Source organism: Diuraphis noxia, unplaced genomic scaffold, assembly GCF_037042655.1.
Source record: "Diuraphis noxia isolate RWA-SAM2 unplaced genomic scaffold, SU_Dnox_SAM2 contig0002, whole genome shotgun sequence".
In the NCBI taxonomy this organism is placed as follows: Eukaryota; Metazoa; Arthropoda; class Insecta; order Hemiptera; family Aphididae; genus Diuraphis; species Diuraphis noxia.
In genome coordinates, this window is record NW_028301712.1 from 12213257 (window position 1) to 12231926 (window position 18670).

General features: G+C 29.7%; 2 protein-coding genes across 2 annotated transcripts in view; one reads left to right on the forward strand and one right to left on the reverse strand.

The window, feature by feature from the left end:
* LOC107168857 (protein Wnt-11b-like) overlaps positions 1-5927 on the forward strand; it is a 24639-nt gene extending 18712 nt beyond the window's left edge. The window contains exons 3-5 of the mRNA XM_089221657.1: positions 1679-2031; positions 5110-5384; positions 5460-5927. Coding sequence (XP_089077783.1) covers positions 1679-2031; positions 5110-5384; positions 5460-5634 — 803 coding nt within the window. The 3' untranslated portion in view covers positions 5635-5927. The remainder of the gene's footprint in view (positions 1-1678; positions 2032-5109; positions 5385-5459) is intronic.
* On the reverse strand, positions 5765-17512 carry Uggt (UDP-glucose-glycoprotein glucosyltransferase). Its single transcript, XM_089221655.1, has 22 exons — positions 17148-17512; positions 16971-17030; positions 15984-16220; positions 15680-15912; positions 15422-15610; positions 14654-14826; positions 14395-14590; positions 14118-14331; positions 13262-14066; positions 12979-13174; positions 11255-11443; positions 10966-11191; positions 10679-10787; positions 10375-10560; positions 10106-10315; positions 9638-10033; positions 8644-8821; positions 8281-8567; positions 8051-8222; positions 7875-7991; positions 7642-7792; positions 5765-6000 (listed from the first exon to the last, which is right to left on the reverse strand). Exons 1-22 carry the CDS (start codon positions 17197-17199, stop codon positions 5975-5977), a joined length of 4602 nt encoding a protein of 1533 aa, XP_089077781.1. The 5' UTR covers positions 17200-17512; the 3' UTR covers positions 5765-5974.
* Between the last annotated feature and the right edge of the window lie 1158 nt (positions 17513-18670).

Genomic DNA, 18670 nt, shown 5'->3' on the forward strand with positions numbered 1-18670 from the left:
ATTGTATGAACTCTTTCTCTTTCTCTCTCTCTCTCTCTAATATATATATAATATATATTATACAACATACATATTATAATACTAATATAGATATTATCTGCAGTGTATTTATTACAAACGGCACACTGCAGGCGGAGGCGTAATTATGGGGGACTTTTTATTAGGACGTTTATTAAGGGGACTCGTTTTAACCCCCTCCCTTATTTAAAACCTCCCCACTAGACTATCAAGACCTTGTGCGTGTTATGCACATAAAATTATACAATCATTATATAATACAACAACAGATGACTCGCAGTACAGGGTATGTTGTAGACTAACTCGGCTTTGCAATATTGGAATATTAATAATATTACCCATCAATCAACACTCTACCACCTCAATTAAATATTCTTAAATACTAAAATACACCTCTGAAGTGACCGGCCCCTTTGACTACATGCCTGCTGCAGTCGTCACATGCGAATGGCTACTATAGTCATACACCTCTTAGAAAAACAATATTATACATTCATAATACATATTAACATTCATAATATTAAGATCGTAATTAAATGATTCTTATATAAAATTGTTTAGTACATATTCTAAAGTATTTTTGAAAATAATTTAATATTTAGGTATATGGACGTATGGTAATCGGAAAAAAATCCCCAAAGCAACTATTTAGTATTTAAATTATAACTATAAAAATAATATTATTATATAGGTATCCCAAAGTTACATGAACACAAAATCGGTTATTCTGACATTTAGACAAACAATGTTCAATAAATATATGTTCAATACCGGATAAAAATTATTTCAGTAAACCCTTTCTACAACGGACCCTCTATATCAAACGAAATTTACCTTAAAACGGAAAATGTCAATAGTCCAGGTGAAAACAGTATATGCAATTTCTACCTCTCTATGACGGAAAACTCTTTATAACGGAAATATGTTTGGTCCCAACTTCCAAGCGAATCCGTTACAGAGAGGTTTTACTGCAGTACCTATATCGATAAGACGGATTATAGAGTATATAGACGATTAACCTCAAAACTTTTTGACAGTTGTGTTTAACAATATAAGAAAAGTAACCGACTGAACCTAATCTGACAATAATATTATACTAAAATTAAATATATATTTTTATTATAAATTAACAAACTCTTATTATATAATGTTTTTATTAGTTTATTTGGGGATTTTTTTCTTGGAGATTTTCTTTTCGTGGATTTTTATCCCGGGATTCATATAGGTATATATCGTACATATACCTAACTATAATGGATACATATTATAGTGTTACAAAATGAGCCATTAACATAAATTATTATAATATAACACAACATATATTAAAGCGTCGAAATCGTATGATTTATTACTTAATGAGTTATACCTTATACGTATATTATTTGACTCCTTATCGTAAAGAATCAGTGACCGATCGCTGTGGGTCGGCTGAAAGGGTGCTGGTCCTGTAGATTCTAATTGAGGAAACAATTAATCCCCCATATAATGTCGGTGTTATCTATTTCAGCGCCTAAATAAATAGGTTAGGTGATGCCGTTGCACTTGGAAAAGTTACACCCTGCACGGCTGCACCCTAACATAATAATATACTTGTAATACACCAGTTTAAAGCAAACGTCTCATATTATCGTATTAATAGTTTATAATACCACTGCTGCAGGCACGAAAGAACAGTCGTTCGCGTACGCGCTCAGCTCGGCCGCGCTGACATACACAATGACCAGGGACTGCGCGTCCGGAATGTTGCCGAGCTGCGGGTGCGGCACTCATCCGGAAGACACGGACGGCACGTTCAAGTGGAGCGGGTGCGACGACAATGTCCGGTGGGGCGCCAAGTTCGCCAGACAGTTCGTGAAGAACGTAAACCCTTTGGCGGCGGTGGCGTCGGGCGAACACAATAGCGACGAGGATGTCGACGACGACCTGTCGGCCAACGCCAATGAAGATGCGGTACGGCGCGAACAGAGAGCCATGTCTATTGTCGACGAACACAATTACAAAATAGGCCGAAAAGTAAGACAGCACTTAATACTTTGTAGTTTGTGTACGCGTACGTTGTACACGAAACCGCATAGGTATATGGTATTGTTGTATAGGTACCTACCTATACCTATATACCTAGTAATATAAACTAAAGTAACTAAAGGATATATACCTTAGTAGTGGCGCCAGGCGTCGCCAGAAAATGTTAACAGCAGGGGATGTTCAAGAAGGTTAGATCCATTTCAAATTACGTAAATTATTCCATCTGTGATTTAGGTGACAAAAGAGGTGCCGCAATACCATACCAATAACCCTATCCACCCTGAATTCACGCCTAGGTATAGGTGACATTTGTTTGTAAACCATCATAAAAAAAAAATTCTGATCTCACCAAACTCACCTCAAAATAAGTATGTCGCCATTTATTTATACCATAATAATACGACGTACATTATTTGTGTGTAAATTATACATAATACATGCGCAATATTTTTGGGTAGATATTATACATAGAAAACATTTTTTTTTTTCTACTGATATTATGGAAAATTCAAATCCCAATGTGACAACTAGGTACATGGCTCCACGGAAGTACAGGACACCCACTCAATAAAAATACTCAGGATCATTTATCACACTTGGTAGTCAATATCGGCACGACTGGACCAATGACCAATGTATTTAACCACACTTCATATATTCCATAATCCATAAATATAATATGTTGGGCGAACACCGTCTAATGTTGCCACTCTCATCACTAGACAGTGGATAGTACCTATAGCTATATTATATATATATATAATTCTTTAGTACGTCTTTAGATACTTAAACTCTTCCTGGAGCAAGTTTAATGAATATTTTTGTGTGTGTTTGAGTGATTCGATACCGGGATTGTTTAAATTCACAAAACTGTACCAGACAGGTTAAACCAGAAAGGGGCTTAAACGGGGATTTTGAAATCTAAGATGGACATTTTTGTTTTGAGTGGTTGCTATTATTACAAGAGAAATAATTTGTGAAAGTTTAAATTTTTTTGCATGTATAAATGATTGCTGTTGATTACTCGGACAAGTGTGCTAAGAGCACGCATCAAATCCTTACCTATAACTTATATATGTTTATGGTTTCGAATACAGAAATTAAATACCTATCTAGAACAAATATTATATAAACTTGACCGATTTTGTGAAAGTTTCAAATTATCAAGTAATTGTAAAGAGTAGTTTTAACCACTACACGTTCGATGGATATACCAAGACAAGTGCTATAAATCCACCAAAAGTGAATTGTCCATCTTGATCGTATCAGTCCACGAAGCATTGTACACAGTACATACACCGATACAAATTTGCCTGTGAAGTGAAGTACACTACTGCAACCAAGATACACTTAGGGACTATAATATCTATATTTTGTATTTTTCACGGGTGAAGTTGGCGAAGGTTATATCAACAATTAAAATTGGATATTTGTTCGTCTTAAGTCAATAGTATTAAAAACAACTGAACCTTTTTCATTGAAAACTTTTCAATAACAGTTACATCAATAGATTATTTAAAACTTAGAGGGTGTTTCTAGCTTTTTTTTTCAACTCCTATATATCTAGCTAAAGGGTAGCTCGCAGTGCTCACACATGATTTTTTTCCAGCCTACAAAAAAAAAAAATGTTTGTTTATCTAAATGGTTGTAATTGGTTACATTATATAATATTGCTATTATAATAAATTATAAGAAATATGGTATATACGTTTCAAAAAAAAAATCTATTAAAATTACAAATCTGTGGCCCACACGACGTCTAGGCAGTATTACCTATATATATATATATATAATATATATATGTATATGTTAATCATGATCAAGTTCAGTTCACTTCTCTGCTCAAATAAAACCTTGAAAAGTCTGTTTCAAGTGACTGAGTACATATATATATTTCATTTTCAACCATCGCTATCATTTATAGTAGGAATGCATCCATAGGGCCCAACTCTCCGCGTTTTGGATTGACAAGAGATCTACCTCAGCAGATATACAGATCGAATAGTTATCCCATACGGCCGTATGCCTATATAGTACGTTGGGCAAATGTATATTAGACGAGTATGGGTATGTAGGCACTTGAAAATCGTTGAATCTAAATAGTATATACCAATAATAGTATCTTAGCACCTGTTTTTATCAATCGATATCTCAATTCTAAAATACATAATTAACATTTAAGATTTTAACCTTTATCATTCTATAGCAGAAGTATTTAAACTGTGCGTCGCGGCTCCCATTAGGGGCGTCGCGTGAGTTGTCGAAGGGAAACGCATCAGAACACCGCCGAGACTAAAATGTATGTAGGTTCATAACTCATATAATATATAATTAATATGAAAGCGATTGTGATGGCAATTATATCAAAACACATAACGAAACTGTTTTAAGTTTATTTCTTGTTCCAGTCATTATTTTATAACACTTTATGTCAGTCATAACTCATAGGTATTGTAGGTACGTATACCCGTGTGATTAAATTTTTCCATAATAATTTGACAGCCATAAAAATGTTGCGAACACACTAAGGAGCCACGGAATGAAAGAATTTGAACACCTCTGATAGTCCGCCTAGTCTGTGCAGTTTATTCGTTTCATTGTACCTATACATATTATGTATTGTTTTGTGTTGAACGAAAATCGACTCCAAAAATAAAATTTTAAACCAAGTACCTACCTAGTTACCTACACTAGTTATAGCAATATTGAATACTAATAAAGTTTAATGAAACCAACAATGTATCTGGCCTCTGGAACGCTTGCATATGTAACAGGTGTAGGTACCTAAGTCTGTTTTATTGGACGTCGATATCGTTGATACACTGACGAGAGCAGAAATAATGGCTTAGAACTTTTACTTATGTCCACGGACCAACCGCAAAAAAAACTACTGTAACTATATCGTACCCCATAGAATATAGATAAATGTTAATCGTGCACAATGGACCGTGCGTGTAGGCCTCGCGACGGACGAGAACCTGCGGAAGAATGCAGGCGCGGCGGCGGCGCGTTTCGCAAGGGGATCGTGTTGCAGCAACTTCTGTTATTTAATTTTTTTTTTTTCAGGTGGTCATGTCAAGTGTGAAAACCCATTGCAAATGTCACGGCATGTCGGGATCGTGTAACTTGAAAACGTGTTGGAGAGGTTTGCCGAACAAATTTATTGGGGTAGGCATTAAGCTGTTGAAACTGTACAATAAAACACCGTTGAAAGTGGAAATGGTTCAAGTCATTCGTTTCGGACTTCCAAAACACTCGGACAGTTCATTAGTTTATATGACCGAATCTTCAGATTATTGTAATTATGACCAGAGATTAGGCAGTTCAGGAACAGTTGGCAGGTGTGAAATGCAAAAGATTTGTAAACATTTATTTATACTTTGAATTGTATTAATATATTTTTTTGTCCACCTTAGGAAGTGTAATTCCACAACAATTGGTACAGAAAATTGTCTTTCCATGTGCTGCGGCCGAGGCTACACTACGCAAATTATTGAACAGACTGAACGCTGTCAATGCAAATACCATTGGTGCTGTTATGTGAATTGTCAAAACTGTACTAGCCTAGTAAAGAGGCAAATATGTAATTAATTGTAATGATTCATATATATATATATATATATATATATATATTTGAAATTTTATATTGTGAAAGAACGTTTTTAGTTATTTTTAAAATCATGTGGTAATTAATAAACAAAATAAATACAAATAGAAAAAGTTTTACACAATTAAAATAAATGTAATATCTTTTTTTTAAATGCATCATTCCTAAACAAATTATATAATCAAAAATGTAATTAACAAATATTGTTAAAATTATTGGACAATAAATTGATGGCTTCAATAGATACAAAATAAATAGACATATTATCATAATAAAACTGGAGATCATTTGATTTGTATGCAACAGTTTTCAAATATAAATCCATTATAATTCTGTGTGTGATTCTGGTCCTGAAACAAGAAAAAAATATGTTTTAAAAACTATTGAATATAATATGCAATCAAAAAAATTTTTTTTTAGAATCATCTTATTGCATAGTTGGCCACCAGCCCAAAAATGCGGCTGGGGTCCCTTCATTTTTTCCAGAATAAAATAATTTTTTTTATTTATTTGTCGTGTCTGGTCTATCTAGGTAAATCTATTCCTGTAAAGTATTTATGAAAATATTAAACCGTGCGTAATTTTTATGCCATTTTTTTCTTTACAGGGTATAGGTCTGTTCTCAGAATTGTTGGGCATTTGTATTGCATTATGGTACCCCTTAAAGAAACTGATCAACGGGCTTTAGATGTGCAGTGGGGCAAATAGGAAAAATGTTTAGGGGGGCTCAAGCCCCAACACATTTTTTTTAAATTATAATTTATAAGTACATACTTTTAAAAATGGTATCTGTATTTATTCAATTCTAAAAGTAGTTTAGTATCATACATAGTAGGTACATTAATATATATATTATATAACATGAAATATTTATTCAAATGAATAGATATATTTAATGTAATTGTATACACCTCTCGGTTTTTTCAAAAATATTTAATATGTTTTCATTATTGATAGGAATGTCTTTTTCTATATTCATAATACTTAAATTGCTGAACCTATCTTGATTCATACAAGTACGCAACCATGTTTTTATACGTCGCATTTGAAAATGTTTTTGGTTTTCCCAATTATTAGCGATGGCCTACGTGACTTATCAGACGTCACCGTCACTATGGTTGTACCGTTCATATTTTTTTTAATAATAACTATATAATATTATTTAGAAATTATTATACAATAGGTACATTAATACTACAGTAGTCTGTAGTACTGACAGTACTGTCTAATAGTAATATTGTTTATACTTTATTGTAATATACTAATATTATTTTATTTTATAAAAGCAATTGTCTTAAAAAATAACTTATTAAGAATAACATACATATATTATACTATTATTTTTTGAGGGGGCTTTGAGTTATTTATTTATTTTATTTTATTTTTGGGGAGGGGGCTTAGCCCCCCCCCCCCTATTTGCGCCCCTGTTGATGTGCCAAGCCAACACTGTCATATTGTCATCCCTGTCCCATGTAAATCTTTTAGTGGAAAATCTTAGCACCATGACCATAAGCATAACTTGGAAGGAGCGAATAGGGGAAACCTTTGACCAAAAATGTGTGAGACATGTATATTCATACCTATTAATATGTTCATTTGCTACACATATACAGCTAAATATAATAGTACATTAATATGGTGAAATTCGCAAAAATTATTCCCCCCCCCCCTCATGGCCAATGACCATGACTATAGCTACTAGACGACTTTATTATTACAAAAGCTGCCTAGTTAACATTTTGATAAGATTGAGAGAATGTCATACCCAAATGTGTTGCATTTGTCCTACCAATGAATAATATACGAGAATAGCGTCCTCATAATATAGTAAAGAAACATTTCAGCCGCAACCAATAGTCAGAAATAAAAGCTGATAATGAAAACTGATTTATTAAGGAAAGCGGTTTGACCAAACAAAATAATATCACATGAGATTACTCTTAGTAGTAAGCATTTTTGTTTATCTTCATACAATTACAAAAGTAAGTTACCTTTTGATTGAGTTTCAATATTGAAAACTTTATCTTCGTGTTCACTTTGCTTAATTTGTAATCTTTTAATTTCATTATCATAATCCTTCCATTCACTAACAATTCTCATTGCTGCTGTCAACTTAGCTTCTTTAGTTAATGGATTATTACACTAACATTTTAATAAAAACCAATGTATTAAAAATAATTTTTACATTTATAAAAGAAAGATTTGCAAAAATATTAATACTTACAAGATCAATAGTTTTGGCTGATTTTTTAGATGCATCATCACACCAGGTTTCACACCAAAGCCATTCTTGTGGCAAACTCTTAATAGAAACTTGGTGAATCATGTTATTAGGCAAATCCTTTGAAAATATAACAATTAAGGTTCCATACTTTATTTTATTATTATTTTTTATCTTACCTGATCTAAATTCGATAAACTGTTTGGATCTTGACTAAGAGCTTGGTATTGACCCCTTAATCTATCACCAGCTGCTACTTTTCTAAAGCGTTTCAAATCTACTACATACAATGCACTGATATGATAACGACGACCTTGTAGATGAGTTTTCCAGTAGCCTTGTTTCCAAAATCTTTAGACAAAAATGCAGTTTTAAATGAAATTTAATATTTTTTTTAGACAAAACTAACCTGAAGCCATCCATTTCCTTACGACTTTCACAAAATGGAGTATATGCATATGGTGCACCACCTAAATCTAAGTCAACTAATTCCTTCATATCAGCTCGGACTACTTGATCAGCATCAACAAATATAATTTTTTTAACATCCAATGGAAAAAGGACATCCAAAAACAATATTTTATAACCCCATATAGTCCTCTGTTTCTCTGTTTGTTGATGGAGCCAACGAGGCCATTTATACTCAACCAGTTCATATTGAAATTTGTATTCTTGAGCCATAATAGGAAGAAAGTTCTAAAATAAAAAAAGAATACATCAATAATAATCATTAATTAAAATAATTATAAATTCACAAAATAAAATAATATACCTTAAAAGTTGGGGAAAGATAATTTTTAAGAAACCAGAATTTTACTGGAGATTTAGTATTTTTTAACACACTCAACATCATTATTCTTAAAAATCGTTCATATAAATGGCCTGAAGCGACAGAAAATATGTTGATAGTTTCATCAGTTGATTTATCAGGTGAACCTGAGCTGAAAGAACTGTGAAATAATGAATAATAGGTAATGTAATAACTAATAATATAACATAATATTTAAAAACATATAATATATTAGGACAAATAGAAATCTAAGGTACCCAACAGTAAATTTAGCTAAAAAAATTAGCATTTTATGAAAAGTATATTTTTGGTTTGTAAATGATTTAGTTTTATATTCGATCATAGTGCAAACTGCATTGCAAACATATTTTTACCAAATTGGTTATTTTTAATAAAATAATTTTGAATCTTCCATAGACTATGTTAAAGTTTCTTAAAAGACTTGGTTTATGCTCAAGTCCGACAGCCCTCTTTATAATATTATAATATAAGATCTAAGACTAAATTAATCTCATAAAACATAATAATACATTCAAATTGTATGAGTTCATTGCATTTGCAACAAGCAAATGAGTAAATTGACACAGTCTTAAAAGAGAAGTTTTGAGAAAGATATTGAGACTTAAATGAAAAACCGTTCGAGATTTGAACCCACGACTCACGCGTCGGACTGGCGGCTGTGTAATGAGCCACTGTGATCTTATCATTTTAACTTAGGTAGCAGTGTGTTCGGTTGAGTGTAGACGAGTTATTGCTATCGTGCTTGTACTTAAGTACTTACTTGATGCATACCGTGTCATACTCTCACCCCAAATCAAACATGCGGGCACCACCGGTTTGATAAGTACTCATTAGAAGATTATTCTAAACTATAAATACCAGCATGAGAATATGATGAGTGTTGACTGTATACAAATCATAATCTACATTCACTCATCACCATGTGTAAAAAAATTTAATGTTCAATTTTATTCACCTGGTAATTGAATTCCAAAGACCTTTGTTTTCAGCATCATCATCACCCAAGACATTTAAATTCTGTTTGCCAGGTTTTTTGGCAACTTTGACTTTTATTATGTGAGAACGAAAAGAACTGATTAGTACTTTGATATCCATACTATTAGGAGAACGGTCGGATCCTTCATGAGAAATAATATCATAAATATCAGCTGAAGGGCCTTGACGAAGTCTTAACATCCAAGCCCCTGGGTTAGCTTTCATTTGGAAATAACCCAAGTTAGCCATAACTATTGTATCTACCACTACTGGATTTGACTTTGTTCCTAATGTCATTTGAAGACCACGAGGTGGATTCATGTTGACTGAATCATAACAATGACCCTCGAGCAGCAAATACTCTAATTCATACCGACTAAATAAATAAAATAATGAAAACATTGAAATAATAGTTTATCATTAAGTGGTTATGATTAGTTTTACATACCTATAAACACCCATTTCAACATCTTCAAGTCGAATGTTATCAAGATCATATGGAGATTCAATAGATTCAACTAACCAATTATCAGGTACATGAAGTATTTGTGTTAATAATGGACTAGTAGGCATATTAGAAAACTTTGCTATTGGATCAGGGGATAAATGACCAGATTTATCAAAAATGACTTCAGGCTCAAGCACAAAACGATAAAAACTGAAATATTATAAAATGCATCAAAACAAGTGCATTAAAGACTATATTATATTTCTTACCTTTTAACAGGCATATCACTGTTTTTATCAACACAATTCAAATACACATTTATATTAGCATTGAGTACTGTTGATAATACAGAAATAATAGATCCAACCTTTTGAGCACCTCTAGACACAGGGTCAACAATAACATTGATTTCGAAAACTGGTTCATCTTCATTGTTGGCACTTAATTTAATAACACTTCATAAAAAAAAAGTATTAAACAAATTGTCATTTTTTATAAATACTTAGTATGGATTTCAGTGTTATACTGTATTACAATAAGCTATAAGATGCTACAAATATTATAATATTTTACCTGTGTTTAGTAGAAACGTCAGGAATAGAATGTCGATTTTTAGTTTGAGAGCGGCTATTGATTAAGGCACTTGCTTTCATTATCATATCACTTGTAATATTTGTTAGATCTATAAATAATATAACCTAGTTAAATTAAATTTAAAAGAAACATTTAATGTGGTAAGTCAAATATCAAGTTTTAATTCAAAAAATAACTTTATTATTTTTAAGCTTATTAATGGCAAGAACAACTAGAAAGTTTATATTTCAAGTAGATGATTCATAAGTTCTTAAGTTTTAACATACCTGAGTCTTCAAGTATATTAAGAATTTTGTTTACACTGCCTTTTAGCGTATGTTGTTCTAATAAAGCAAAATCATCAGTTAAAAAATCTTCATCTTCATCAAATGGACCCAAAATACGTCCATTAGTGATTACACCACATTGTCCACTTTCAAAATTCAAAGCTTCAAAAGCAAAGTTTCTATATAATTGTATATCTATTTTTGACACATCAAAATGTATCTCTTCCTATCAAAAATTAATTTAATATTAATATTTTAGATTACTATCATAAAATGTTTTGTATCTTACTGGTAGTGAATTTATGACTTCAATATGATTTTTATTAACATTAATTGCTTGTGATAAATGCTTAACTAATATATTTAATTTATCTTCCTGTTTAAAAGCTTCAAAAACTATTTTATTTATTTTGATTATATGTTCATCGTTACTTAATGGATTGGGAATCACACCAATACGTGATTCAGAATCAGATTTCTGTAAAATATAATAATAATAATAATAATAAAAGTTTATTTCAACAGCATAAAAAACATGGTTAGATAGACAATATTATAACAAAAGTTGCCACTTATCCTATAAGCAAATAAGCTTGAAAGCGGATGAGTCGAGTTCTATTTAGGTACAACAAAAAGTGCAGTTAATAAGTTACAAATTAATTATTTCAATTAAACTAAGAGAAAAAAAAAATATATACATATATATAATAATAATGAAAATATTAATTCTATGAAAGAACACTAATAACATGAAATTTATATTGATTAAAATTAATAAAAGAAAAAATATTTATATTATATTACTCGTAATAATAAAACACCTTTAATAATAGTGCTTTGATTACCAAAATTAATAAAATTAATAAAATGGCAAACAACTGGTTTTTATCTGGGCAGTGGGTCCTCCTCTACGACTAATGAGTATATTTCAAGGTATACCCTGTATATTATAGGGTAAAATATGAGAAACAGACAATATAGAAAAAAAATTTTAACATTTAATATAATATAACTTACAATTGTTATTGCTATTGTAGAATAATAATGAATAATGGAATAACCTTCATAATTGGCCATACTATAAACTTTTAAAACTATATCATTATACAATAAAACTAAAAATATTTTTAAGATAAAAATTATTAAAAAATATATTGATATTATTCTTTTCTATTTACATAATAATACAGTTTCCTTTCTTTATTTTTGATTATTGAAGTATAAAACATACAATGCTTATATAGTTTAAATTAGGTTTTAAATAAATAATAATAAATAGGAATTGATAGAATGTTATCTTTGTAATTGGGCTTTACAATAGTCTGACATATCCAGTTTTCTAGTTTAGGAAGCTTAAAATGCGTGATTGTTAGAGTATTAATTTGAATTTTTGCACTGAATACAGGAATTTTATTATCTAGGATATTAAATAAACAAGCTAATATCATTCTCAATAATAAAAATATGTCAAATGATTTGTAGTGTTTTTAGATTATTAAGATGTCAGGAATAAAATAGATATACAACATTCACTTTACAAACTGAACACAAAATTATAAAAAAAAAATGACAATAGCGAACAATTAGAAAACCATGCTACATTTTATCGTATGTTTTGCAGTTGGACCCCCATATTGTGAAATACAAGCAAATTGGGATAAAGTTTAAGAAAGAACTTATAAAAACTCACGGCAATATACTACCTAATACGTTCATTATGTAAATTGTAGAACATAATGTTACCTAACCTAACCAAAATTGCCCAAGTTCCACTACAGAGATAACACAACACTATATTAAAAATATTGATAGAAAAATAGATATCATATTAAGATGATTGTTTTTTTCTTACTATTAGTTTCAAAGGTCATTATTATAAGTAGAATATTATGTTTAAATATTATAAGTTATGCTATACATAATCCACATTACTTATTACTTAAGTAATATTATATAAGTTATTAAATACTATTTTTTGATTTGAAGATTAAATATTGTGAATTATTTGCTTACCAAGTGTTCAAATGTGTTTTTGATCAATTTAAAAGTAGACAGTTTAGAAAAATCTCCCACAATCCAGTGTGTAATTGAATTAATACTAGATTTCTTAGCAAAAGTAATATAATTCATTGACTTCAAAACAAATTCATGTTTATCAGATAATTGCAAATTTTTACTTGAATCTGTATTGAGTACACGTGAATTCAGTCTATAACAGTTAACAATTATTTTATAGATAAATATATATAATTTCATAAAATGTATTGTTAATAATAATAATTTTTTAGTTAATAACCTTGGCATTACATTTGGTTGTGTCATCAACCAATCTACAACATTGTCTGTATCAGTCAATTCTCTTTTGTACACAGCTTTTTGTAAAGTCTGCGTTTGAGTTACTAATTCTACTAAAACAGCTTCTTCAAAGTCTTCTTCTACCAGAGATTTTTCTTGTAATGGAACCCCATTAAGTAATACTTGAGGTAATTTTCTAAACCCAGTCTTAGCGACATACTCTTTTGCTAATACTCGGGCAGTATCATAATCACTGTCTTCTCCAAATATTTCATCAATAATTGCTTTGGGATACTGCTTCTTAAATTTATTTAAGACATCATCAACAATAATATCTCTGTCTTCACTAATAGAGGTATAAATATTTATTATGAAATTAAATGCAGATAATGGTTTAGATGTTTGTTCAACAATATAATTGTAAGCATTTAATATGGCTACACTAGCATCGTTCAGTCCTATAGCTGGCTTTGGCGAGACATTAAATACAATCCCAACTCGTAAAGGACTTTGATGGTTTAAAAATGAATCAGTTAGTTTTAATAAAGGCCAAGAACTTTTAGAAGCTGGATCACAAACAATTACTAGATTATACAGGTTACGGCGAATACTTCGTAACATGCCAGGAAATGTTGGTCGAAGCAAATCATCAACTGATGAAGGCCACCTCTTATATATTGCATCAGTCTCTAAGTCATTTATCCATTGAATGGCAGAATCCCTAATATCTACAGCATATGACTTTCCCTTAACATTTCCAAAATCCAATGCCAACATGGAAGAAACAGCTTTTTTATCTGTAATGCCTAAAAAAAAAATGTCAATATTTTTTCTTTAATACTAAAAATATCAATTACCTATAGAATATAATCCTTCCATTATACTCAATTCTTGAGTAACTGAATCTAATATAGTTGACATATCTGTGATATCTATATCAAAATACATTCCATTTAATAATAAGACTGTATCAGTAGGTTGTAAATTCAGTCCCATTGAAAAACTATCTTGGTTTTTTGATACTTCATCTCTTAGTTCTTTGCTAACTTTAACATTAGCCAATGATCTAGCCTAAAATAAATTAACATGAAAATTATACTTTAAACAATAGAATACATTTTAGTTAAACATTACTTGAGTTGGGAAATTCTGAGCAATGTGAATAAAAGTCTGAATAGCATCTTGTGGTGGGCCACTCATAATTCTCTGTGCTGCTTGTAGGCTCAATTCTTGAAATTGCCAAGCCTTAAGAGGAGCTAGTTCACCACTAACCTCGGATAAATGAGTTCTGAATTTTAATAAATCTTGTTTTTTATCAGGATATAACTCACTAAATTAAATTAAAAGTTTATCAGTATGAATAGTAAATACTAATCAAGTAAATAACATTTACACAAGACGTTTAAAATCAAATCCTTCAATTTCTGAAATATCTTCTTCATCTTCATTTCTATTGATATCATTTTTATCTTTAACTACACTATCGTCTTCTGCTTTATATTCAGTTGATTTCATATGAAGTTCAACACCATAACCAGATAGGCGGACCTTCTGTTCACTCTTTTCCTATACAGAAATTATTAGTAATATAAATTACAATCTAGCATGTTATTGTAATTAGAGCAGAACTTCAATTATTCGGATTAATTAATGTGGTGGTTCAGATAAACAAATTCCAGATGATTGGTATATGTCACATCAAAAGTTATATAATTGTATGAATATATTGCATGTATTTATTAGTTATATGAATGTAATATAATTTTAAATTTGATACAATAAACATATACCGTATTATTCCAACACCATACTTTACGGCCAATGCTCAACCTGTTTCACTTTTTTTCAATTGCGCAATGATATCTTCTTTTCCTTTCATGGTAAGCACTACATGTTTTCTATTAGATGAACATTGTAACACAAAAATTCAAAAGTAAAAAGAATTGACTAACTAAACGGTACAACGATTAGATAACAACTGACTGACTAAAAATAGTATATACATATTCTTTATTTAATCTAAAGAATATTATGAGAAATAACAAAATTATGATTTACAATTACAATTTACGAATCATTAAAAAATCAAATTTTTTTCATCTGGTTAATTGGAATTCGGATAATTGGAGTTTTACTGTACAACATATATTACACAAATTACTTTTACAAAATGACGTAAAACATAGTCTATAGTGCCTTCTTGAGCATATTGTTTTAAAACTGTATGATAAGATGCAAATTCTGCTGTTCCTAATTCACCATACAATATCGCTATATTACTTCTGTTTTTAGAAGATGGATGGTGATGGTCTATGTGATATGTTTCACACAAATGTTTTGAACCTTCAGCCTATAAAAAATATTGTGTTCAAGTATTTAGAATGAATAATTTTACATAAAACTTTAAATAAAATCTAACATTTATTCGTTGTAAGACTTTTTTTAACCCTTCAATTGAACACACAAGTTCACCATCAATTTCTACAGAAGTGGAACATTGCACTCCTCTATCAGCTGCCATTTGAGCATACATTTCAATACGTGGTGAATATGTATGCATTGACAACGAAAATTTTAACAATCTCAACTTAGAATTGGATAATAATAATCCAGCCTTTGATAATGCAGTTTGGTATTTGATTTGATCATTATCTATAAAATAATTATTAGAGATTTAATAAAAAATACAAATTAAATTAATAATATATGTGCTTTTCCTATACCAAGTTCACTTAGGGCTGGATTTAGCTGTGATATACTATCCACAAATGACCATAAAGAATATGGATTTTCTTCAGCCATATATTCTGCCATTTCTAAAACAAGTGGTACCATACTCCATTTTGTATCAATCATAGTCGTAACATACTTTCCCTTTTTAGAATTTTTATTTACTGATTGATTAGTGAATATAAAAAAAACGAAAAACAAACAAACTATAAAAAATAAGTTTGATGGATCTGAAACATAACATTAATTCAAAGTAAAAATAATAAATGTAATAATTTAGTAAAATAAATTATTAATATTTAATTTAAAACTTACACTATTTCAAATTACTATAAAGAGGTAGGTATATTAATAAATGATATCAGAAATAAATTTTTTTTAAAGAGTAGAATAAAGCATATTGTTAAGGTATAACTCTAAAACAAATTACTGTAAACGCATGACATTTTCACTGAATGTATATATTAGCATTTCCTATACATGAAAAAAATTTCAATATATTTTAATCTTTTTAAGTTATTTAACCACATTTGAAATTTGGAATTTTTTTTGGTTCACAGAATAAATGCGTTCCCACACACTTATACCACACGTACCATGAATTATTCTAATAGGTTTATGCACTTACAGGAAAAAACAGATGTGTGTATACGCGGCATACGCCCTACTACACCAAGGATTAAAACTAGCTCTATGGTAATTTTCTGAAAAAAGTTGAGAATTTTTTTTTTAACTTTGTGAATACAAATTAGTTTCAACAATTGTTTAATAAAATATTAGAAGTTACTTATGAGAAAAAAAAATAGTAACAATATACCTACAATTAAATTAAAAAAACCTGTAAGGTTGAGGTTATTTAATTTTTTTGCCTTTTTTCACAGGAGTTTATCCATAAAGTTAACAGAGCAATTATTCTTGATAGGAATTTTATTTGTTCATAATTTTGCTGAGATAAATTTTTAAAAAACGTAGGTATTTACCATTTTTTGTATAAATCCGTTTTTTTTTTCGGTTCTGTTTTTTCGGTTGATACTGTCTTCCTATAAAAACAAATAATATAATTAGATAATACAATATTTGTTTAGATTCCGTATATTTGCGTTTATAAGTTATAACAAAAATGTTTAGTTGTACAGCAAAATAAAAATAAATCTTACCATAATCATATTCCGATGAAGTATATCTACTATAATGATTAATTTTTCCCATTTTAAGTTATAAGCTTTTTACGTAAAATACGAGAACTCCAAATAAAATGAGCTTAATGAAAATAATAATTCATGACGCTTTAACATTTAATGCATGAGAAAAGGTAATAAACATTTAAACATTAAACAAAAATTACATTTATATTATCTATTGTACACATATCACATTACACATTTACAATAACAATTTTGAAAATATTATAAAGTACCTATTAAAAAACCCAATACGTAGGTACTTGACTGTTAACAATAAATGTTACTGAATGCCTGAATCGGCTGAATCTAATATTTACTGTTTAATTCCCAACATAAATATGTAAACATTAAATAAAAGATAACAATAACATTCTACATAGTACTTACAATGTACGTGATGCATCCTAACCTCAACGTGCTTACATGTATTCGAATTTGGTTGGTTGGTGATAAGGCTAACACAATGCCGGATGACATAAGTGATGACACAATGATTGATAAATGACGGTTATTCAAAACAAGTAATAACATGGCTAAATAACTAGGTATGATCACATAATTACCAAATTTGGTTCAATGAGCGCATTCATGGAAGAAACAGCTAATTTATCATTCTTTACATTGAATTATGACGTCAACCGGCAGTAAACTTTTAGGGCACAGCCAGCCGTTTTGGCGGGTTTAAGAACTCCTTCCGGCTGACGTTATCGACATGCGTATCACGGAACTAAGATCATACCTAGTTATTTAGCCATGAGTAATAACATATTATCACAGATTGAGATTATATAAAATAAAATTAAAATAAAATAATAAATTTAAAAAAATAAATTTAAATATTAAATATTATTTACTAAAATAATAAATTAAATTATATAATTTTGTATGTTTTATATAATCTGAGCTAACACTCGTATTTATATTTTATAACCAACGGTACAGATAATAGCTAGGACTCCGTAAGTACTAAGTTCATGCCCTGCCTAAATAAGCATGCATTTATGCACTCAAAATTGGCAAAATATGCATTGAAATAAGCCTAAAAAAATTAAAAAATATGCATTTATATGCACTAACCATTTAAAATTATGCACTTAAAAAATGCTTAATTAAAAAAAATCGTAAACAATTTTTAAATAACATGAATTATCCATTCATTTATTTTAATTATATTTTTTTTTCATGTTGCAATAAAAATACAAAATAAACGATCGAATTTTGATTTTTTCGTAGTATTTCCACAAAAAAGATGTATGGTGAAGGTGATATAGGTACTGATATAATAACATAAATAGGAATATCAAAACCATGTACCTATAAAATATACCCTATAAAATAGAAATATGCATAAATAAGCAAAAAACCTCTAAATATGCTAAATAAGACTTCACATATTTAACCTTGAAATGGATTTCTATGCCATCTAGCATTAAATACAACTTAGTAAAATTGATAGGTATACAAATGCATCATGCATGAACTTACGAGCCTTGGTA